The following is a 24,911-nucleotide window of genomic DNA, read 5'->3' on the forward strand; positions in this document are numbered from 1 at the left end:
TCTGGGTCCGACCTTTGACTGTCGCATCGTTTGGCCACAACTGGCTAACGGCGAGTCGTTAACACCGTACGTTCGTCAATCGTCAGGTGTGTGTGCCGTACCGTAAATTGCATACAGGTGCTCGAGACACTCACCTCATTGGAGATTTATTTATCCGTATGGGTTGAGATATCTCGTTCCGTGTTAAATCACTCGAACGCAGAAGCCGTAGTAAGTGCATTCTCTTGTGGTGGTCGTTTTTAATCAACGGTAAAATCGTACGTAATTCAATTTAATTTTAAAATATGGACGTCTCATTCGTTCCGTCGTGATATACGACGCGTTGCAATATGTCGATGATGTAACGAATTGCATTCGTGTCGTTTAATTTTATTGTAATGATGATGTTTTTCGGTGAATTTATGTATGTACGTTTGTGTTTTGTACGCTTGTGCAGGTGTTTAATAATACATAATTCATGTAAATATGCATGTAAACCGTAAATTTAACCCGATGTTATGTGATCAGTGGATTGGTTGATTACTTTACGTATTGTATGTAATTTTAAATCTTTTGATTTTTAAATGCTTTTTATTATTACTAAATTATGTTCACAATACATCTTACATCTATTTTAATAGCTTCTAATCTACTGATCATTTTCTATTTTACAATTTCTATTTAATTTTGTTAGTATTCATAATATTATATTATTATAATGTTAATGTACAGCATAATAGGAAAAAGAGCTCAAAAACCTATTTACAATTCGTATAAATGCTCATAATACATCTAATACATAATATTAATTAAATACTCTCTATAAAGTCGATGATCTAAATCAGATGCTTAGGTAATCTGTGTTTATACCTGAAGGGTATAGACATTTTAATCTTATACATATAAGTTATGAGGAGACTAATTTAAAGTAAATGATATATTATTGATTACTAAGATAGTCATTACCAATTGGTATATAAATCAAATGCGTATATTTTATTATTTTTATAAATGTGAATGTTTATAGTTTTACAAATATGTACTAATTTTAGTTAAATTAGCATTATGTAGTATGTAAATATAGCCTGATAAAATCATATGTAAGATAAAAGCCAACGATATGTACATATATGAGTTGCTTTTACAATATATTTATGTTGTGGTCAAATTGTGAATTGTTTGGGTTTGGATCTTGTTTGCAGAATTACGTTGGCAAAATAAAAAGATTTTGTATTCATACATGAATCATCACAAATTCTAATATATGATGGTGTATACTGTATTCATCATCATCATTTGCAGCCGTTTAATATTATAACATGCTTATGTTCTTTTCTGAATTTAGTAGCCTTCTTGGGTACTATTCGAGCTCTTCTCTTGTCCGTATATTTCGTCTATTTCCATTTCATTATGTACATATTTAAATAATGTAGTCATATCTTTCCAAGTTATATGGGGCATACATACATTATTCCATACTTTTTTGAGTGCATTGGAATTTTAACGTCATCATGACTTGCAAAAAACATTCATCAAAAATAATAATGAACATATATGTAGGATTTGGATTTTAGCAGGATCTTCAAACAAGGCTCGAACTGAGCAAATCTTTTATATTTTTCACAAAATTAGTATAAAGTTTTTCATTTACATACTTGACACCCCTCTCGAGTACAGAAGCTGCATATGCACGTATCAAATATGTACATAGTATATACATATTTGATACGTGTTTAATCCTTTGAATCCGGAAGTATCAAATCATCATTACTTGCAAAAAACATTCATCAAAAATAATGATGAATATATATGAAAATAATGAATTATCATATTAATGTCTTTTTACCATTATTTTCATTATAATATTCTTCAAAAAGAACAAAACAAAGATGTTACAAAATGTTTTGTAAATACACGTAGCGATAAGAATACAAAACAGAATCGTGAATTCGCATCGTATATTAATAAATACACACAAAAGTCTTTAAAAAAGTAATAATAATGGCTTGAGAATCGCGATAACGACGACACGACAAAACACGTGTTACAAATCGAATGTTAAACATTTACCAGAATTAATTTCCATAATCAACGACCCACAATATATGAACCGATCGACGTTTTAGTTTGAACGGAGAATCATTCGGCGAGAAAACGTGCGCGATCGGAAAACACAGACCGCATCTGTTGTGCGCGAAATGAAAAGCAACCGGTTGATGATCTATTAACCGAATCGGCATTGCACCGATGTTTTGACTGTTTTATAGTTTTCGAAAACGCGCATATAATTTGAAAGGCGATACGTGATAAATTTCTACCGTTCTTATTTATACACATACATATAATAACTACGTAGTAAAGACGGAACTGTTTAACATTCGATCGATTTATAGACTTGGATTGCGTCATTCGAATTTTGTCGATTTTTTTCTTGTAGCGGGGTTCGTGACCCCTGGCTTTGGACGGGTCACACCTTTGTGTACGAAGAATGTGTTTCCGCCGTTGAAATGTGACCTTTGTCGGGTACGTCTGTCTGGTGTGTTGAGTGTCATCTGTTGGTGCAGTGTGTTTCCGATTGTCCGCGTATGCATACAAATGCAACGGTGCGGCCATAACGACACGTCCTCGGCTCATTACTCATAATTTAGTATCACCTGTCGTCACATTTCAATGAGCGATCGTCTGGCGATGATTTCCAGCCGAAGTGTCTTCGGTGAGATTAATTTTCGCGTCGACCTTTGGCGCCGGTCGTAAAATTCAATATCTATTAGTGCGATCGAATAATATGCATGCGGAACATGCAAATGTGCGTTAGACGGTTTCTGCTATTAATATTGTCCGTAGACATGCTTGGAATTTACTTCTGGATGGTTGCTTATTGAAAATTATTTTCATGTTACATCAATATGATATGTGAGGAATTGTTGCACATTTTTATTTCATTTAAATTGGAACGCGCGGATGTTTTATAAAATATTCCATATGAAATGAATATATTCATATATAAAATAGCAATTGACTTTAAGCGGCTTTAATTTGCACATCTACTAATTAGCCGTGTAAATTAATGATAAAATAAAATACAAAAAAATCATTATAAATGTCATATGTCCAATCTTTTTACATTCAACGAAAACACTCACCTCAGAGGTCACTCGCTTAGACTACAAAAAGAAAAATCTAATAAATTGATCAGAGATTCCTTCTTTTCAAACAGAGTGGTTTCAGTTTGGAATAGTATTTCCAATGAAATTGTAATTTCTGTTAACCTTAATATTTTTAAGAAAAAGCTTGATGCATTTCTTAAACTTACAGGATTTCTGTAATTCTTCCAATTTCTTATTTCTGTTTCTTGTTTACTTTTTTTCTCTCTTATTTTTATTTTAACATTGTCATTTTGAATGTATTTTTTTTCTCGTTTAATTTACATATATAAAAAAATCAAACTCCTTGGGTCTATCGGTTTACCGCCTCCCCCAAGTATATTAAATAAATAAATTGCCGTAGAATATACACTCATTGCTTAGTTCTAATACAATGCATAAGTTTATGACTAATAATGAAATATCACTTTGGCAAAGCTAAATTAATTGGTACTTATTATTTATATTATAACTACAGATTGGATTTGGATTTTAGCAGGATCGTCAGACAAGGCTTGAACTGAGGAAATGCTTTATATTTTTCACAAAATTACTATAAAGTTCTCATTTACTTCCCCTCACACCCCCCTCGAGTACAGAAGCCGCATATGCATAGTATGTATTTGATACGTGTTTAATCCTTTGAATTCGGAAGTATCAAAATTTACCAACTTTTTTGTTTACCTTAACATATTATGTTATTAACTAGTAAAAAGTTTACGAGAAAATTTTTATTTTTGTTACTGGCAACCCATTTGACGCTTGATTTGCCGGGCGAACGCCGATTCTGTCGTTCGAACTATTTTATGTAGATATGTTAATTTGACATTTGCCGTGTAATTTGTTTTACAGCCGTGCCACAAATACTATCCCATTTAAAAATCTGTGGCGTGAGCTATTTTAGAAAGGGGCATTCTTTTTATTTGCCGGGCTGATAAATGGTGCCCTTTTTAAATTGTATGAAAATTTTATTACTTTCCTACGAAACGATAATTATATAGTTTGGAAGTCGCTGTTTTGACAACAACTTGGAAATCTTCTGACATTCATACTAACTTTACATACTTAAGCACAATTTGTAAACAGAATTCCTAGACTTATGTAGGTATACTAACTTTCCCGTTCGTAAAGTACATACATATGTATGTACATATGTTCACTGATATTTTATTATACCTTCGAAACAGTTTACCTAAACACAATCGGCTTTAGATCGTCGACTTTAGAGATTCTTTAATTAATATTATGTATTATGAGCATTTATAAGAATTGTAAATAGGTTTTTGAGCTTCTTTTCCTATTATGCTGTACATCAACATTAGAATAATACAATAATATGATTACTAACAAAATGAAATTAAAATTGTAAAATAGAAAATGATCAGTAGATCAGTAGCTATGAAATTATGAACATAATTTAGTAATAATAAAAAGCATTTAATGAATTTCGCTATAAAGTCACCCGTACCAATTACTGTCAATATGATCGATAGGGAAAGCCTTCATCAACTGATCAAAACCTTTTGACTTTACACTAAATGGTAGGTCTTTGATCATCATCAAGATCGAGCCGCCAGAATGCGACTCCCCGAAATAATAATGTCGCGAATTCGTAAGGATCCGAGCCTTATATAGAATAATATAATAATATGATTAATAGCAAAATTAAATTAAAAATGTAAAATAGAAAATGATCAGTAGATCAGTAGCTATGAAATTAGATGCATTGTGAACATAAGTTAGTAATAATAAAAACCATTTAATGAATTTCGCTATAATGTCACCCGTACCAATTACTGTCAATATGGTCGATAGGGAAAGCCTTCATCAACTGATCAAAACCTTTTGACTTAACACCAAATGGTAGGTCTTTGATCATCATCAAGATCGAGCCGCCAGAATGCGACTCCCCGAAATAATGTCGCGAATTCGTCAGGATCCGAGCCTTATATAGAATAATATAATAATATAATTAATTGTAAAATAAATAGAAAATGATCAGTAGATCAGAAGCTATGAAATTAGATGCATTGTGAACATAATTTAGTAATAATAAAAACCATTTAAAAATCAAAAATACCTTAGAAAAGGTTGCAATGTCGTCTTGCACTACCTATAAGCTGTAACATGCCTAGGGAAAGGAAGTAAACATTTTTTCTATGCAGGTTATTTATAATTTCAATCGTTGAACGATTTTCTTATATAAATTTAAAAAAATGTAAGCATTCACCACCTACGTGGATCGATTTCTCGTCCCGTCTTCACGCACGGACGATTTCTCAATATCTTGGCTAGGTATCGAAACGTCGACTTCCTCGCTGGAACAATAGAAACTTGGAAGTTCATCGAGATTGTCAAACTTCGTCGCGTACTTAGTCGCCCCTTTTTCGATATACGTACATACATACAGTCGATGCGAACATAAACAATGGCAGAGACACGGTAGCGAGAATTCGGTATTCGCGTCGCGTCCTCTGACCGACGAAGACAACGACGACGACGTTTTGGTCATCTTCCACCAGTCCATTGTCGGTGTTTTGGTATGCGGTCGGCGTCGTTGCACGTCTGGCATGGTCAAAACCCGGCTGCCCATTTAAAGGTTGCGAGTTTCGTGAACCTTTTGATTGGCTGCCGTCGAAGACCTTCCATATATGTGCGACGGGTCGTTCGATTCGAACCCAACCCAAAATTTACCACCTCAGATCATTCTATAATGAATGAACTGAAATTGTTCAATGTCCATAAAAAGATTCTTCAGTTTGGTTACTAAGTCTGACTTCATGAGTCAAATCCAATTCGGGGATTTCATGAAAAATATATAGGTATGTAGGCAGTGGTATAATGCTAAATAAAAAAGCACCAGTTCGGTGTTTAATTTTTACGACCCCCCCTCCTCTCTCGCTATTTTCGTTACTTAAAAAATATGTATCCTCATATCGGTAGTACAAATATTTACAAAAAAATCAAATACTAATTAATTTGAAAAGTCAATCAAAATGGTCTGAGTAAGGCGTATTATTAAGGATTTCGGCATCATTCAAAGTGTCTAAATTTTTCAATGGGTTGTTGTTGGGCTGTTTTTAATTTTTTTTCTGCATTCAAATGGGCATTTGAGTGAGGATACGGTTGTAGTCATCAAATGTTAAAACGACAGTCTGCTCATAATATTTGGTATACAAAATTTTATATGAAATATAAGCAAAAATATTTTTTAATTGTACTCGAATAACAATTTTAATATCAAAGTACCGGGGTGGCGACCTGGCTCAAAAAGAAGTACCAATACTGTGATACTAATAAAATTGAAAAAAGTCAATATTTTTCGTTAGTTTGTGATACTTACATATATTCAATAGGTAATGTCAAGGGTTGCCACTAAACACATACAATAAAATAATCGAAACGGTTTTTACAAACGCGTGGCGATTAAGTTATTAAGTCTTAGTACATTGGCTTTTATTTATAAGTTAGATCATACGTTATTTTAAGGATTACATAATAAGGAATAATAATATCCATAGAAATAAGAACAATTTAGTTGTAGGTAGAGTAAGGAAAAATAAGACAGCTGGTGGTGTCTTTCACAGGGGTGTTATCATGTAGAATGCCCTTCCTGCGTGTGTCAGGTCTTCTAAGACCGTGGATGCATATTTGCGAGGTGCAAGGTGAGGGACAGTGCATATGTATATGTTTAGTAAATATGTAATTTTATAGTTAAATTAAAATAGATTAAAATGAGCTAACTAGTTAAAATTATATAAATAAATAAATATTCAATTTTCCAACAGACTTTAATTCTAAATACGAGCCATAGATAGAGAAAAGATTTGTCGTATTCACGGTTGGGAAACGCTGTGTTTGATAATAATTTATTTGATTTGGTGTTGATGAATGTGGTGGCGATTTTGTCATAAGTCAGCTTGATGATATTGACAGGCAATGTTAAACTGATATTATCTACAATCAAAGCATCAATTGCAACAACGTCAATTGCAAAATCTACATATTACCTATAAATAATTCAACAATTTTAGATCTTCAAGATTTCAATTGAAAATCAAAATCTCTTTTGTAAAATTTTCAATTTCAACATGCAAATTTAACGTCAACATATCTTAGAAAATTTACAAATTTTCGACACAGCTAATTTTTCATTCCGCTATATATACATATGTATTCTGTCAAAAGTTGCATCAATAGCCAAAATGATTACAGAAGCTACTACTGTAACGTTTAGAAACGTATTGAGATGTTTTTGCATCAGTATTCGACCTCTAGACCTTTAAGATATTTGTTTAAAAAAAAGGCATCATCGATTTGACTGTTTCTAATAAAAATCAATTTAATTTACGTGGGCGTAGTTTTCTCTAAACAATTCTGACACGCTGTGTGTGTGTGTGTATCTTCGTGGGTGTGCCACGTCGGAATTGATGGCCATTCGAATTAATTAGAGTGATTTGGCTAGCTCAAGTATCAAATTAATGTAACACTTATCTCCGCACACGATTATTTATATATTGTTAATAAGAGAGCATACATGCATTGAGACCGGTTCGACCGTTGACAAAAACCCTACTTCGATTTTATTATTATTTCTTCATCATGATACGCGATGATGCCGAAGATATGGTTTCGTCATGTAAATCTGATTTCACCTGTCCATTTTTTTCGTCGTAATTTAATGCCGTTTTCGAATCCAATCCGCAAATTTCCCGCTTTAAACTGCGTAGTCGTTGCATTACCGAATTATTGTATTATAACGCGATACATGAGCGCTCGTTAACGGCACGCACGCTTCAATCTTTGCAAAAAATTAATTATGTCAGACGTTATAATATCAGCGACTATAGCTCAATTATTATCATTGTAAAGCGTTGTTTGTTTTGTCGAGAGCGTAATTGCAATAGGCCAATTATTGTGTACGGCTACTTGTTAAATTGATATGATTGCAAAAAAAAAATCAATCTGAGCGTACGCGGCGAATAAACGGGCGATTTGTACGCTTTCGATGCTTTATCGAGATTTATATATTTTAGAGATCGTAAATGCGCCGCTTGGAAGCTAATATAATATCATTTTATCGGTTTGCGATAAAATCTTGAATTTGACCTCTAATGATGACAAGAATGTCCTCATTCTTTTTCATGTGTTCATCGACGCTCAGGTGGTTTGATCGCGCGTACGTACACAGAATGCGGCACATAAATGGGCTATTATAAAAAGGCGAAAACTTTTTATACGCGTCATTTTATAAAATTTTAAAATGCATTACAATAAAGTGTATAGTTTAGTATTTTAATTAGAGATGATAATTTTCTGAAAAATATATATTCATTAGGTATTGAGATGTTAAAATTCTCTCGGCTTTATCCACGCTTTATATTGTCATGTTTTTCGGTTCGCCGACTATGTTATGTTCGTTAATTAATTTTTCGATCAAAATTTCTTTGTGATGTGCGCGCTGAAGAGGTGATCGTATGAAAAGCTGAGTGTGACTGTTAAGTTTTGATAGGGATGCGGGAAGCCGCGTTATGGCCCATAACTTACCGGCTTAATCTGACCGATTGAGCTTTTTTATGTCTCCATCTGCAGAGTCCCAAAGCTCGACCCCTTGTTTGACCACTTTATTACGTTTATCGTAAAAGTTTCAAGTCGCCGCTCTCTCGCGTCGAGCTTTTGCGTATACAATATTGTACGTACTATGTATGTGCCTTCGATCGAATGTTTTGTACGAGAAGACAGTGTAAATTGTAAAGATTTGACTGCGAGCTTTTGTCGGATAGTTTGGCGGGGTGTGCACAAGTGCACTCGGAAGGGATCTCAAATACCTGTGCGTGTTTTGTGTTTTGAAGGATTTGTCTTGGCGATTGTTGAAGAGGCTGAGCCAGTTCGTGGAAAGGGAGCGCAAAAAATAAATAAAAGGTGGCCAGGATACAGGTATGCCATCGAGGTTTACAGCTTGTGACCTCGACGGGTTTACCCGATTCGTCCCAAAAATCGCTTTGTACGACCCGCGGGCTAAACGGTCCCTTGCGACCTGCAAAATGGAACGAAAATTGTACCTGGACAGTATTTTGGTTAGTTGGGTCGACCTTACAGGTAATGTTACAATCGCACCGGGGAACGTTTCTCGTTTATTCATTTCGAACACATGTGGATGATTTTTAGTGTAGTTGCGATATTAAGCGACATTACGTCGTGAATAAGCTTAAAAAAGAATCAATTTCTTTTTAAAAATAAACTCTTCCTTCATTTTATTTGAAATAATAAAATTTTAAAGCTTTTATATAAATATTATATTATCATTTACAGCCATGCCATAATGCAATATAAAATTTACCTTTGCCTTTACTTCAAATTGCCTTTTACATTCTTCAGCCTTTAAATACATAGATACAATCACTGACTGCAATCAAATCTGCATTCTTTCAGCTATCATTCAATCTTCTAGCCGCAAGTCCCGTTAAAATATAGCATTAATTCATTTGTAAACACTCCATCTACATTTTATTCGTTTTTTGATATGCTCTACCGTATTGATGATAACATACCTGTCTGGTTTTATGCCATATGCAATGTTTTTATAACGCTAATTTTTAGGCCTGTTTTTCTACTTACATATGTATCAAGAAGTATATTGTGGTTGAAACAGTTACTTTAAAATAATGTATGCGTAAAGATTATATATGATTTTTCCCAGTATGAAGTTGTTTTGTAAGAAATATCAATCATAAAACATTTTGATATATGTATAACTATTAGACTGTCACTTTATAATGTGTAATATTTATACTAAAAATGCCTATATTTTATTTTATTTTATTTTATTTTAAAAAATCAATACCACAGAGACTTGACAGGTTGCCCCAAAGCGTCAATGTGATTTTAATACAAATAATAAAAATCATAAAAATTACAAAAAAAACATCATAAAAAAAAAAATAAAAATCATAAATAAAAAAAAAAACATAAGAAAATAATAAAAATCATAAATAAAAAAAAAACATCATAAAAAAATAATAAAAATCAAGTAAAAAATATGTACACAAAATAAAAACAAAGAAATAAGATTGAAAAATTTATATCGTGCTATTTAGGATGTGTTCCACCAACTCAACATAACTGGCATCGAATAGGTCCAAGTAATGTGCCAGTAAGTTAAGGAGTCGAACAGCTCTCGAGAGGGGGGAGTTCATGAGCACGTTTGATTTAGCCCTAATTGGTAAAAATATATCATGTTTTCTTAAAACTCTACGATTTTCCGGGGCCCAGAATTTTAGTTTCTCCAGGATAGTGGGATTGTGAATCTCTCCTCTAAGTAATTTTACGAAATGTTTCCCAAGAAATAAATCTCTTCTCTTTGCCAGGGAGTTGAAACCCAAAGATCCCAAGACAAAGGCACTAGGGAACAGATATGGATAAAATCCAAATGTCTTCAGATATAAAAATCTAAGGAATTTCCTTTGGACTCGTTCCAACATTAGAGAGTAACGAAGTTGATAGGGAGACCATATAATGGAGCCAAACTCGAGCACACTGCGAACTAATGTACAATATAAGAGACGAATGGCAGTGAGCCCTAGTTCGGACGAATTACGGATTACGAATCCAAGGATTTTTGTTGCCCTATCACAGATATTCTCAATGTGAATGTTGAAACTCCAACTATTTTCGAAGACTATTCCCAGATCAGATATAAATAATTCTCTCTGAAGAAGAGAATCATGAAATTTATACGGATATTTAATAGGAGAACGAGAACGAGAGTAAGAAATGACCCGACACTTTAGGATATTGAAGGGAAGTTTATTAACATTAGCCCATTCATAAATAGAATTCAAATCCTCTTGCAAATAAAGAGCGTCAGGTAAATCAATTATTCTCTTATAGATTTTTAAGTCATCCGCATATAATAAAAATTTAGAATGGTGAATAGAAGATTGAATATCGTTAATAAATATTAGGAATAATAAAGGGCCAAGATTTGATCCTTGGGGAATCCCAGAAGTGGCAACATACTCATAAGAAAAGCAACTCCCAAACTTAACGAATTGACGTCGATCCTGTAAATAAGAAATAAAAAGACCAACAAGATTATAAGTAAATCCAATAAAACTTAATTTACTAACCAAAATTTTATGATCAACTTTATCAAACGCCTTCTCAAAATCAGTATATATTACATCCATTTGATTATTACAATCCAAAGTGCTGGTTATGTCATTAGAGAAACATAACAAGTTTGTAATAGCTGATCTGGCCGGTCGAAAGCCATGCTGCTGATCAATGAGCATACTTTGAAAGTGATTAAAAATGTATCTGTGTAATATTACCTCAAACATTTTGGCTGGCGCTGACAAGATAGTTATTGGTCTGTAGTTCCTTACACAAGATTTATCGTCCTTCTTATGAATAGGAGTTACTTTAGAGCATTTCCATAAATTGGGGAATGAAGAGTTCCTTAGAATTAAATTAAAAATGAATTTTAAAGGTTCTAAGAGACTAACCTCACATCCTTTTAGGATGTAATTAGGGATGGAGTCAGGACCGGAAGAATAAATATTTTTTAACTTTAGAAAGCCATATTTCAGATCGGAAGAGTCAAGATGATTAATCGCTAAAGTGGGGAAAGTAAATTCCGAGTCATTGGTAGGTTCCATGGAATCAGTAGGATTATTGAAAACTGATTTAAAAAAGTCGGCAAATCCATTAGCAATGTTTTGATCACCCTCTAACAATCCAGAATCATTGTACATAATGGTCGACTTTACACGATTTACACGTTTAGAATTGATGAAGTTCCAGAATTTCTTAGGGTTTTTAACTATGGAACTTTCACAATCAGCTACATAAACATTATATGCATTATTAATTAATTTCTTAATTTCCGTACGTAAAATACGGAAATTATTTAAGATAAGAGGATTGCTCGATTTCTTCCAGAGTTTATGTGTTTGATATTTACTTTTTAAGAGATTAATAATTTCTTTAGTAAACCAAGGCGGATAAATCCTTTTACTCGTCACTAATCCTTTCAACCGAAAACAATCATTAAAAATAGAATATATAATGTCATAGAAATTAGAGAGGGCCAAATTAACATCTTTGCACCCATAAACTCGCTCCCATTGACAATTACAAAGAATATCATTTAAATATTTGAAATCAACATTTGTAAATAACCATCCATTTAGGACAGAGGTATTAAGACAGTTATTTATTAAACGAAGTGAGGAATAAGTTATAGTTAATTTTAAATGAATATCAAGAGCAGGATGATAGCTGTCTTCAGGAACCAAGGAATCAACTGAATTTGAAATAATAATATTCTGACAATCTAAATTTGTTAATAGAAAATCCAACATGGAATTATTAAAATAGTTTCGAATAGTATTAATTTGTTTTAAGTTGAATAAAGATATAAAAAAATTAAGGTCATCAGGAAAACAGTTAGAAGAATTCAGATTAAAATCTCCAGATATAAAAATGCGACCATTACTTAAATGTGAATAATTAGATATAATTAAATCGAAAAATCGCTTATAAATATTTGGTGGAGATCTTGGTGGAAAATAAATAGTACATATGTATATAAAAAAAGGAATGTTAACAAATCTTAGTTTTAGCCATACACATTCATGAATGTCCTCAAGATGACAAAGTCTTTCAACCGAAATAATATTTGTATTTTTAACTGCTAGAAGAACACCACCACCTCTGGCAGATCTATCATGGCGATATATATTGAAACTGCTGTCAAGTACTTCTATGTATGTATAAGTTAACTGTTCCAGTGTCCATTATATTATATTAAGGAAAAATTCGCCGGAGAACATCAACTATTCTTAATTCGGAAAATTATCGAACAATCTGTTTACGAAAACATATTGTATGATTTATTTTGTTGTAACTCAATTTTAAGTTTTTTTTAATTTGACTTCATATTTGACTCAAAACGTGTAAGAATGTCCTTATCCCCGTCACCTCTTGGCCAAAGTGTTGGTCAGGTTGTTGTACGGGTCTCCGTCATCTGCGTGACAGCTGAAATATACACGTTGAACTTAAATGACCCCAAAATTGTATAATAAGTATAATAAGTACGTAGCTGAAATCTGTACCATTTTCAGATCATGCTTTCGAAAATTTTGACGCCTTAAATACCGATTATTCTTACTAACTATTATATACTTTTAACTTGTAAGTGCTTTCACCCAGCGGGTTTCCAGCAATCCATTGATAAAAATACGAAGTTTCCGGAAACCCGTTGTTCCAATTGAAAAAATGCATTACAGCGTTCCAAAAATCTATAGTTGAGATTAGTTAGATTTACAATTGATAGCGTAGCAGGTAACAAATGAAATATACATTAATCAACTCGGGTTTCCCAGAAAATAAAAATCATTTCTTAACGTTACTCACAAAAAGAAGCATTTTTCATTTGAAAAAAAAATAGAATAAAAAAAAATAATGTAGATTTACATCAAATAATTAATGTACTGATTTATTTGAAATACTAATATACGAGTATTTACAGAAATATAGTTGCTTGATATGTATATGTATGTAAGTATGTAGTTATTTTTACTTTAGTTCCGATGTTTAAAACAACGAGCTCCTTGGAAGGCTGCCAACACTTATTCAACCTTTACATGGATGAACTTTCACATCGCCTTCGACAGACTGGAGTTGGTTGCCACATAGGAGGAATATGCAGTAACCACATCAGCTATGCGGATGACATGGTGATCTTGGCGCCTTCTCCGTCAGCTCTGAATCGCCTCCTGGAAGTTTGCTCGAGTTATGCTGCAGAACATAATATGCGGTATAATACGAGTAAATCCATGGTACTGATTTTCCGATACGGTCGAGGTCCTCATTTCGTCCCCAACATTATTTTAGATGGGCGTAATCTTGAAACTGTTAGGGAAGTCAAGTATCTGGGACACTTGCTGACGGAGGATCTATCTGATGACCGTGACATCGAAAGACAAAGAAGAGCCATTTGTGTAAGGGCAAATATGCTGGCTAGACGATTTTTCCACTCCAGTGTAGAGGTTAAGAGACAATTATTTATGTCCTTTTGTACTAGCCTCTATACTGGTGAATTATGGACCAGATACAAGCGGGAGACGATGAGGAAGATAAAGGTACAATACAACAACTGTTACCGTGCTCTTTTCGGGTTACCTAGGAGCTGTAGCGCGTCGCAAATGTTTGTAGAAGGGCATGTGCCTCATTTTGAAGCCATTCTCAGGATGAGAGCGGCCTCTCTACGTCTTCGTATATTTTTATCGCCTAATTGTCTTCTTGCTGCTGCATCTTCTCATTTGCATTCTTCATTGTATGTTCGATGGATGGAACTGCTACACCGACCGCCTTGAATAGACATAAAATTATTATTATTTATTATTATTAGACTTATTTATTATTATTTATTTATTATAATTATTATTATTATTATTTATTATTATTATTATTTATTATTAATATTATTTATTATCAGTAATATTTATATATTTACTTATGTATTTATTTATTTATTTTTTGTTTACTATTTTTCAATACTTTTTTTTTTTTTTTATTATCTATATATTATTTATATGGGCGTTGGGGATTGCACTATTCTCCTCATCGTCTGGAATAAAAGCTATTATTATTATTATTATTATTATTATTATTTGAATATTCATAAATTAAATATTGAGGAATATCCAAAAATTAAAATTAAATTCTATTATTTTCAAAAAAAATTTCGCCTACGGCCTAGTATTTATTACAAACAATTTATTAAAATTAAATGATTTTATAACTTGAATGCAGTATGTCTTACGCAGCATTTTGCAGCAAATTTCAGTAATAATAAACGAAATATTCTCAAACACATCACTTTTTCGTATGTAATTACTAATTACACCAATGTTGGTGTATTTTGGAAAAAAAATCCCCTGGGGGCGTTTATAATCATATTCCATAAGAAATAAACTGTCCAATTGTTCTATTTTGACTAGGAAATCCTTATTGCTGGGTATTTCTTATTAACTTAATTCTATTAATATTGCCTTGTCTTAATGAAAAAATTTTCAAGTGGCGCTTTTAAAATTTTTATTTTAGTATGTATTTCAATATATTTGCACAAAAATAATATTATATTTTTGGAAAGCCTTTGTTCCGAAATTGGGGTGAAAGCAGTGTACTTATTGCGACGTATGTAATTACTAGAGGTAGGATAGTCACAGTGCTATCCATTGTTCCATCCTTTGTAAAAAGGTTTGGCAAACCTTTAACAATGGATTAACAACCTTTGAACAATACGCGGCACCTTCTGGGTCCGGTGACTAGTAATTACTAATTACATACTTTATCTACATAAACTATCTAAATTATCTAAACTAATTACTAATTAGTTTAGATAAGAAGCCCTGGAGTTTGATATTTGAGATAATTTTAAATACAAATTGAAAATAAATTTAAACGAAAAAGTGCCAATATTGATTTTCGTGATACTTTCAAGAATAGACGGCTTTTCTCAATTGAGCATTGAAATTGTTTATGATGGGGTCATATTTCAATAGTAGTATCTTCGCATTTACTATTTTGTCGGCAAATAGAATCTCTCATACTTTTAGAGATAAGAAACCTTCCCTTTTTGTTCTCGAAAAACTTTTAATAACCTGTGAGCCCTACCATACTATGCATCCCACTATGTACGTACATAGGTAGGTAGAAAATACGCATTGTCGATGCAGTTTATATTCGACCATCTTCGGAAATGGGTCATAAAAATGCCATTCGTTTATAGAGAGAGGTCCTAGGGTGGTTGTAAAAGCTTTGAAAATGGATTTCACGAATATTATATACATAGGTATGCATCGGTGCAACAATCTGCAGCGGACAAAAGACATGACGAGACGCGAACGTGACGGTCAACGTTGGTAGCTCTCCGAAGTGGGGAAGAGCAACCGCCCCCGCACTAATGGGGTCTCAAGAGGTTAGCCGGTTACCTGGCGGAGACCCACAGGTAACCTTGTTGACCCAAGCCCGAAAAGGTACGAAAGAGATTAAAAGACCTCCTGCCCGTCGGATTCCTGGAAAACGTCTCTCCGATACTCGGTGGTATGTGAAACTAACTACATACCTGTGGCCACGGACTGACGGACACACATCGACATTTTGCCCACGAAACGTGTCCACTCAATTCCCCATGACCTTTAGCGACGGCCCAAATTTAATTCTACGCTAAATATACGTGCATACACGTAATATTTATTATGTGTACAAGATTTTTCGACATACATACTTTGGGTACGCTGTCGTGGAATGAATCACGTCTCGCCGACGCTTCGGGTCAAAGATGAGATCAGATCAATTATCACAATACCGGTATCGAGTATACATAGTATTTCGGGTATAGGCTATTTTTATGTGGTACATGAGAATCTGAAGAAGTTTTTTTGCGTCGGTGAAAAAATGCTTTAAATTAATTTCTACGTACTAAAATGTTATTGCGAATAATGTTAGCTTTTGAGCATTCACTTCAGGTCAAAGATCACATTGATTATATTATTTTTTTAATATCATGAATCGTTCATGATCATAGGCTCTTTTTGATTATAAACTTTCATCTGAAGAAAGTCTGACTGCATCATTTTGATAAGACTAAAATATGATAAATTTTGATTGGTCATTGATCATTTTTGACTTGTAAACTGATTTATTCTAATAATTGGTGTAATTACCCGCTGCTTAGGCACTTAAAAATACGTTTTGGTATAATTTTAAAAGCCCAGAAGTCCACAATATGTGCAATACAAAGGTTCTCGTCCCTTCTGTGCGTCTACAACCGTTATTTTTGTTTACAATCGGCGTTTCTCAGAAGTCTACCTTCCTTAGGTAAACCGTTTTTAGTTTATTTTTTTTTGTCTTTTACTTAGCTACCTATCTAGCATTTAATTTTAGTGCTTAAGTGCATTTCTTAAAAAAAAAAATAACACGTACTTTCTTGGCACGTCCGATAACTACAATATGATATTGCTTTGGTTTTTGCTATTTTTTATTTCGCAATTTGCGACCTCGGTTTTGATGTAAAACGGAATTGTTCCGATCGACTGATTTCTAAGTGTATCGCGTCGTTATAGTTATTTAGGTGAAGGAGGTTAATTTATAATAAAAAAATGCTTTTTTATAAATGAAAATCCCTGAATTGTAACGTATCAAAATGCACATAAAATATACTGGTAATAACTCTGACGAATAATTTTCATGATTTTTTTCGACTCGCGTACATTTTGCAGATGCTTTGATTGACGAACCCGATAACGGCTATGTTTTTAATTCGTCTTCATCGATGACTTTCAATAACGAAACGGTATACCTCATTACGCGAACGTTAACGGGGATATTTCGAGCAATTAAATCCGTACGATACCGTAACATTGCACGTATAGAGATATGTGTGCGAAAGTTATTTTAATTAATCATCGCAGAAGAGGAACACTCGATGACGTCTCCAGTACAATCGAACCTGTATCGTACGAGTTTCTCATTAGATTCGAGAGCACTAAAATTTAATTGAAACTTTGAATTTTTGTGTTTTCCCCGTTGATATATCAAAAGTTGGGTATCAAATCTCATACAAAATGATCAGTCATAATATGAAATCGCTTGCTTGTTCTTTTGAGTTAAAAGTTATAATTTATAAGGAGATTAACTGCAGTATGTTTACGATGAAACTTTAATTTTTACATATGTATGTATGTAGATATCAAACTGCTATATATGTAAGTGTATATCGAGAGATGAACGACAATCCGATGAAAAAAACTCTTATTGAGCGTGAGATATATTCATAAATTTAGGACTATACTATGTATATGTATATATACTATATTTGGATGGGTGTACCATATCCAAAGTAGCATACCGATACCATACCCACGAACAAGTACCATACCCACGTCAAAATAATAAGAAAACTTAGCTCAATCGCTTAAAATACATACATATATCACGAAAAGAGCATCCCTTGACAATTCAAGCAGTAACAAAACTGACATAACCTACCCCAACACCACTGTCAATAAATATTATTATTATAAGCATATTACATAGATATGTATATACCAGGAAGACTTGACAAGAAGACCTCAATGCGCATTCCTGGAGAATTAATTATAAACATTGCAGCATTTTTATTATATAAATCACTGTATTTCGAGACGCTTAAGAGGGCTGGACACCAGCGCCATACAAACGTATTACACTTCTCCCTTCCTCAATTATGCACTAGAGAAATTATTTTTTAATATGCTATGGATATCCACCATTGGCATGCATCTGTTCTTTTATTTTTTTGATTAGTTATTTTTTATAGGAGCTAGGAGCCACCAAACATTTATAAAATCGCTTCTTTTTTACACCCACGAAAAGAGTCCAGCGTGCTTATTTAACGGTCGATTTAAAAAAAAAATACGCACAAAGTTGCATAGACAATATCTTTTTCATACCGATTAATATTATGTATTAGATGTATTATGAACATTTATAAGGATTGTAAATAGGTTTTTGAGCTCTTTTTCCTATTATGCTTTAGACTAACATTAGAATAATATAATACTGTGATTACTAACCAAATTAAATTAAATTGTAAAATAGAAAATGATCAGTAGATCAGTAGCTATTAAAATAGATATAAGATGTATTGTGAACATAATTTCGTAATAATAAAAAGCATTTAAAAATCAAAAATCAAATACCGATGATGATTTTTTTTTAAATTGGTCCAGTTTCGGAGGAGAAAATTGGAGAATACGAAACCTCGATTTTGTCAATTTAAAATACGTATTATCTAGTCGAAGCGCAACTGTCGCATTCACTCAATATATACATTCACTCAATATATATGTCAAAAAAATTAAGGTTTCGGGCGTACAGCCCTCTTAAGAACACAAACCTAACAATTAACTAATTAATTCATTCATTCATTGAGGCATCTATGGAATTTTCGACTTTTACATACATACAATAACACAGAAGATTTGTGACAACGGGTAGGATAATTTTTTACCAATTTTAAGGAACCGTTTCATCACTGATCAGATAAAATTGGCAAACTCTGATAAGAAACGATCGATTTGGACTCACAAACATCCAAATCTAACCAGCAGTATATTAAAGATTAGTCCGGCATCGAACCCAATAATCTCATGGTGCTAAATATAAACGCAATGAGCTATACTGCTGGCTTATATGTAGAATCTTTATGCTAAACCAAAGACAAATCAAATCACGAATTGAGAAAGTCGTGCGTTGGTCTCTCGCAGGGTATTTGTTGATTTGTGAGACTCAAACCTGACCGGTTTGACAAAACACATCGTGTCGAGCACGCATTCACACTTGAACCCAATTAGCATGACAACGCGGTAAACAAACTGCAACACGACTCTGCTGCAACTGCAAATACATCTCTTTTCGGCCTACAACTCTGTGATATATACATATATAGATTATAATGTTATTTATTGACGTAGAACTATGTACATACATATAATACATCTATTGCAGTGACAGTGATGCTAAGTTGGCTCAGTGCATTTCATTCAGACATGCCATAAACGAGCGTAATAAAGAAACTGTTGTTAATTTTGTTTGTTTTTTCGTGTTTTAGGATCTGCGGGGGGCGATCAGTCGGGGCTGGCGGGTGTGGGAGGGGGGGTGGCGAGGGCGCGTGCGGGGCGAAGGCGCACCGGGCCTCCGCCCCCGCACAACGGAGCCCACGAGCCCCACCAGAACAACAACAACAACAACAACAATAACAACACACTCCACCCCACCATCAAGAATGAAAGGCTCAGCCCGCACGCTGCCACTGACAGATCGTCCAGCAGGTATTATAAATTTAACTGTTAAATTCGAAGCGTATATATAATTAATTTATTACAATGTGTTCGTTGTTCGATTTGTGAATGAAACTGTTGCATGTTTGAGTTCCATTTGTATTGTTTGTATGTATGTATGTAGTACCTACTGAGTGGAGTTTGGAATGGAACTGAAAAAAAAAATATGACGGATGCTTGTTTGCGTACTGCGTTAGCTGCTTGTTAATAATGTGTGATGCTCAAAATATAATACATAAAAATGTATAGTGGTGTTTTGAAATGTTTCATTCGTTTTATATAAAGATAAGACATATTTTTATGTGCGAAAAACAGTTCTTCGGAAAGAGTATGGGTATTACCCATATCTCTACCCTCCTTTCCTTTTGGGCATGCTTGGGTATAATTCCCTTGAACTTAATTCCTTCTCATTGATTCGTTTTGTTCTCCAGCTTCTACGTGGTATGCCCGTCATTGCTGGAACAGTTGGCACTTTTTGTCCCTAATAATTATGTGTGTGGTAGACACAGATGTATAATACATAGATCCGCCCTCACGCTTTATACTGGTCTCCCTTTTGGCGCATGCAAAATACATGACGCATGCACACTATCTCTCAGTAGGTAGTTAGGTTCTAAGTAGGAAAGGTCGATTGCGGAGATCTTGTCGATAGATATGCGGAGATCTTGTCGTCACTAACTGAGGGGTGCGGGGGGTTTAACTAGCGGGGAAGTGAAAAAAAAAACGCCGACCGCTGCGTCGTAGGGAAAAAAACCCTTTTTTCCCCCAACTTCCCCGCTAGTTTAATCCCCCGCACCCCTCAGTTAGTGACGACAAGATCTCCGACCAAAATCACAAGTCAGGGCCCATCTATGTGTATTATATATCTATGGGTAGACATCATCATTTGATGTTTTTGCCTCCTGCTCGCACATTGCTTTATCAGATGGCTCATATTCCAAGAGCTATCCGACTTCTCAATGAAATCGTTGCTGCTTAGCTTGAATGTGATATTTTCCATCTCAGTGAGCGTAAGTTATCGGAGATTATTTTAATGTGTTGTCTGGTAACCGGCGCTCATCATTGTTTTTCTTAATTGAATGAGATGTATGAGTGGAATTTTGATCTCTCTTCCATTTGGGCCTCGCAGAGATGTTTCGTATTTGCAGCTGGTTCTTATATATAGGTGCTGGCTATAAGGTGCAAGACATTCCCTACTTTGTATTTTATTATTTGATATTTTTAATATATCTGTTATTATTATAATGCTATTTTTTATGATTATGTGTAAATGTATATATTTGATTCAAAACAAAAAATTAAATTATATGATTCAAAGATGCAAAGCAAACCCGTATGCTCAGCATAACGAAAAGAGATAAGAAATGGAATGTGTGATAAGTATGACAAGGTTTATACATATAGTGAAGATATTGAATATGTCGAAAGATAGATGAAAAAGTAGTAGAAGTATAAAAATGATTAATTTATGTAATATTATTTATTTATTTAAAACAGAAACGTACACTATTGCAGTATATTTTCAAAACATTGACTCAAAGAAAGTTTCCATCCATTATATATTAACTTCTACCATTGGTGCCACTACAGGTTGCCCTATGAGCGACACCTATAATCAAACTTTTGCACAAAAGTACTTTCAAATACCATCATTACAAAAAATGATTATACGCAAAATATGAATTGAAAACACTGTGCGACATCCCCTGCCACTCTAATCTTCCACTGCAGAAGCCACTATAGCATCTCCGTTATATGTAGATGTTCCTCTTCCCAATTCATTGAGCAAAACTAAATAACTGATTGCAGTGCGCTCTAAATATTTCTGCTGTTTTACTCAATTCAACCAGAAGGGTTGAAGGTCTGTTCCGACATTACATCGTCCAGTTTTGCAAAGACAGCCAAACTGCACTCTGCAGCCCTTTTTGCAAAAATGTCGAGATTATTGACGCGAATTAACAATTGCGAAACACTAAAGAATGTATTCAATCTGGTGAATAACCTTTCACCGTCACTTCCTTTTAAAGCGTTTTTAAATTATTTTAAATTGAAAATTATTATTACTTAATTATGTTCACAATACATCTTATATCTATTTTAATAGCTACTGATCTACAGATCATTATCTATTTTACAATTTTAATTTACTTTTGTTAGTAATCGTAGTATTATATTATTCTAATGTTAATGTACAGCATAATAGGAAAAAGAGCTCAAAAACCCATTTACAATTCTTATTACCTTCTACATGACAACGCACTTAATCTTATTTAATTTTTATAGATTATAATAGCTATGCTACTACTATTAGCTGCAACCATTTTCTTTTTATATACAAATAGGTAAATAACGCAATAAAATCCAAATTGCACTCGTTTCAACGATACCTATTCAAATAGCAATAAAATTTAAATACGAGACATTAATCCCCATTACGCGAATACAATCCACAAATCGCGTTATACATACAATAATTAACCAACGATTTATGCCACTTTATATATTACGCTTATTAAACAATATACGCATCGGGTGATTGTTTAATTATAATTATATTTTGTTATGGCCGTGCAATAAAACGACCGGTTGTTCCTGGATCACCGCTAGCTAGCTAGAAAGTAGCAGCACACTTCGTTACGATTCCGAGTCATAAACATATATTTATTTCCATTTATTGCATTATGTATGTGTCTGCTCACTGACTTACGTGTTTTATTTGATTTCGCAGGTCTCGCAGCGTGACCCCTTCGACCGGTTCGTTTCCCGGAACGCCACCGCAAACCGGAACCGGAACTGGATCCGGTGACAGGGGCTCGAGTCCTGCACATCCCCATACTGCACTTTTGGGACCCCATGCACCACCACCTCCTCAACATCAAGCCTTAGCCAGAAATTATTCGGATTTCATGCGAAGTCTCGCTGCCAAATACAACAATCCCAATTCAAATGAGTAAGTGTGTCTTTATCTATGCATAATATTTTATTGGTGACCGGAAAAATGCACATCCAAACTTTCAAAGATGATCAAGCAGGACTAAGGCAATAGAATTCCTAAAAAAAAAGCATCAAGTGGGTATTTGTATGTTTTCTGAGGGTGCTAACCTTTGTTTGTGGAATTCTATTCAGTGCAATTTAGTGCATCTTTCCGGGAACCTATTTTATTATATATGTGTATACTATTAGCTCATTGGTCGATCAAACGAAATGAATTTACAAAAATTATCCATGATGTAAAACCGCGATAGTTCAAAATGGCTGCATAAATTTTAGAACTTACGATTTTAATGCTGAAAATATGCTTATAATAATATACGATACGAAATTATTTGATTTATTTGTTTTTGAATCGCGATATTCATTTGTTCTTTTATTTGAAAAAATAAAACATTATTATTTCGTTATTGTGGTTTTGCTTGGTTGCGTTTGTTAAATGGCCGAACATTTTATTTTTGATATTTGTTTGAAGAGAAAGTGAGTTAGTAGGAAAATCAAGCATTTTTGGTGATGCTTTTGAAGATACGTCTTCTGAGGGATGCTGAGTTACCTCCAGTGTTAACATATTCTGAAGTTTTAGTGTGTCATTCGTTAGTATAGCCAGGTATACATATAATTAAATGTTTATTGTTACTTATCAATTTGATTTCGTGATTATGTGCTGTTTCAAAGAAAGCTCACACAATTCAGTTTCAATTTACAGCACTGGAATTGGTCTTTAAACGGTATATCTTTAGACATTGTGTTTCAAACATCAGCTACTATATACATCACTAAGCTATTTTTAATCGCGAATATTTCCTGTTTTTTTTTGTGACCCACATGTTTAAGATAATTGGTATAAATAAATACATATTATTTGATCACAAACGTATAATATCGTATTATATATGCACTAAATCCATTTTTTTTATTTTAAATAACACGTATTGCAATATTCCATTAAAAAAATCAATCATTTTAATCAGGAAATTGGAAATTAAATTTTGATCTCGCAAAAAATTGTTACTTTTTAATGCATCTGAATATTTAACCAGTGGCGTGGGCTATTTATTTATTACAGTTATTCTATAGTGACATTACTAGAGGTAGGATAACCAAGGGGACGCTCATTGTTCCACTGTTGTAAATCCTTTGTAAAAAAGGTTCGGCAAACCTTTAACAATGCATTTACAACAATTGAACAATACGCGGCACGCTCTGGGTCTGGGCTTTAGACATTACAGATATACTCCAGGGCGTCCCCATATCTAGGTATATTGTATATATGCTTGTATGTACTTTCAAGATACAAAAATAAAAATTATATATTAAAATGTAATAAGATGTAAACAAAAGATAGCATGGAAATAATGTAAAGTAAAGAACAAATATAAAAAAATAGTTAGAATATTATGCTTTCGAGCAGATTGGTCACGGGTTCGATTCTCACTAGAGTCCCGCTGCTGGCCAGACCTTGGTTTTTAACTCCAGGTCGATCTTTTCTTATCAGGGTTTGCCAATTTTTCTGATTTTCATTGAAACCATTCCTATAAAATTGGCATCCCATTTCCTATATATCTTACTAATTTCAAGTTATTCATCATCTTGAGATGTGCCAATTTGATTATTTAATGCTGCAAAAAATTTCTCCATTGACGTCACCGTGGAGTTTTGTATTAATTCGCATTGTATAAAACGCACTCGTCGCTTTGTAGCGATTTGTAAAGGCAGGGTTCATGTTCTATGAAATAAAATAAAAAAAATATATTTCAAACAGCATTTTATTAAACTTACATATATAATTACGTCATCTTCCACAGAGGTATCCATTAACACTCCTCAAGAAAGCACCAATGTTACCTCTAAAGCACCCCTAATGCTCTCAGGAAGGGCATTGTACATATATATTTGAACACCTCTT

The 24,911-nt window shown here is 33.6% G+C and overlaps 1 protein-coding gene across 4 annotated transcripts in view; it reads left to right on the forward strand.

The window, feature by feature from the left end:
• LOC143916081 (uncharacterized) overlaps positions 1-24,911 on the forward strand; it is a 253,337-nt gene that overhangs the window by 164,013 nt on the left and 64,413 nt on the right. For all 4 annotated transcript variants that reach the window (XM_077436972.1, XM_077436973.1, XM_077436974.1 and 1 more), the window contains exons 3-4: positions 19,786-20,005; positions 22,743-22,964. In XM_077436972.1, coding sequence (XP_077293098.1) covers positions 19,786-20,005; positions 22,743-22,964 — 442 coding nt within the window. The remainder of the gene's footprint in view (positions 1-19,785; positions 20,006-22,742; positions 22,965-24,911) is intronic.

Source organism: Arctopsyche grandis, chromosome 8, assembly GCF_051622035.1.
Source record: "Arctopsyche grandis isolate Sample6627 chromosome 8, ASM5162203v2, whole genome shotgun sequence".
In the NCBI taxonomy this organism is placed as follows: domain Eukaryota; kingdom Metazoa; phylum Arthropoda; class Insecta; order Trichoptera; family Hydropsychidae; genus Arctopsyche; species Arctopsyche grandis.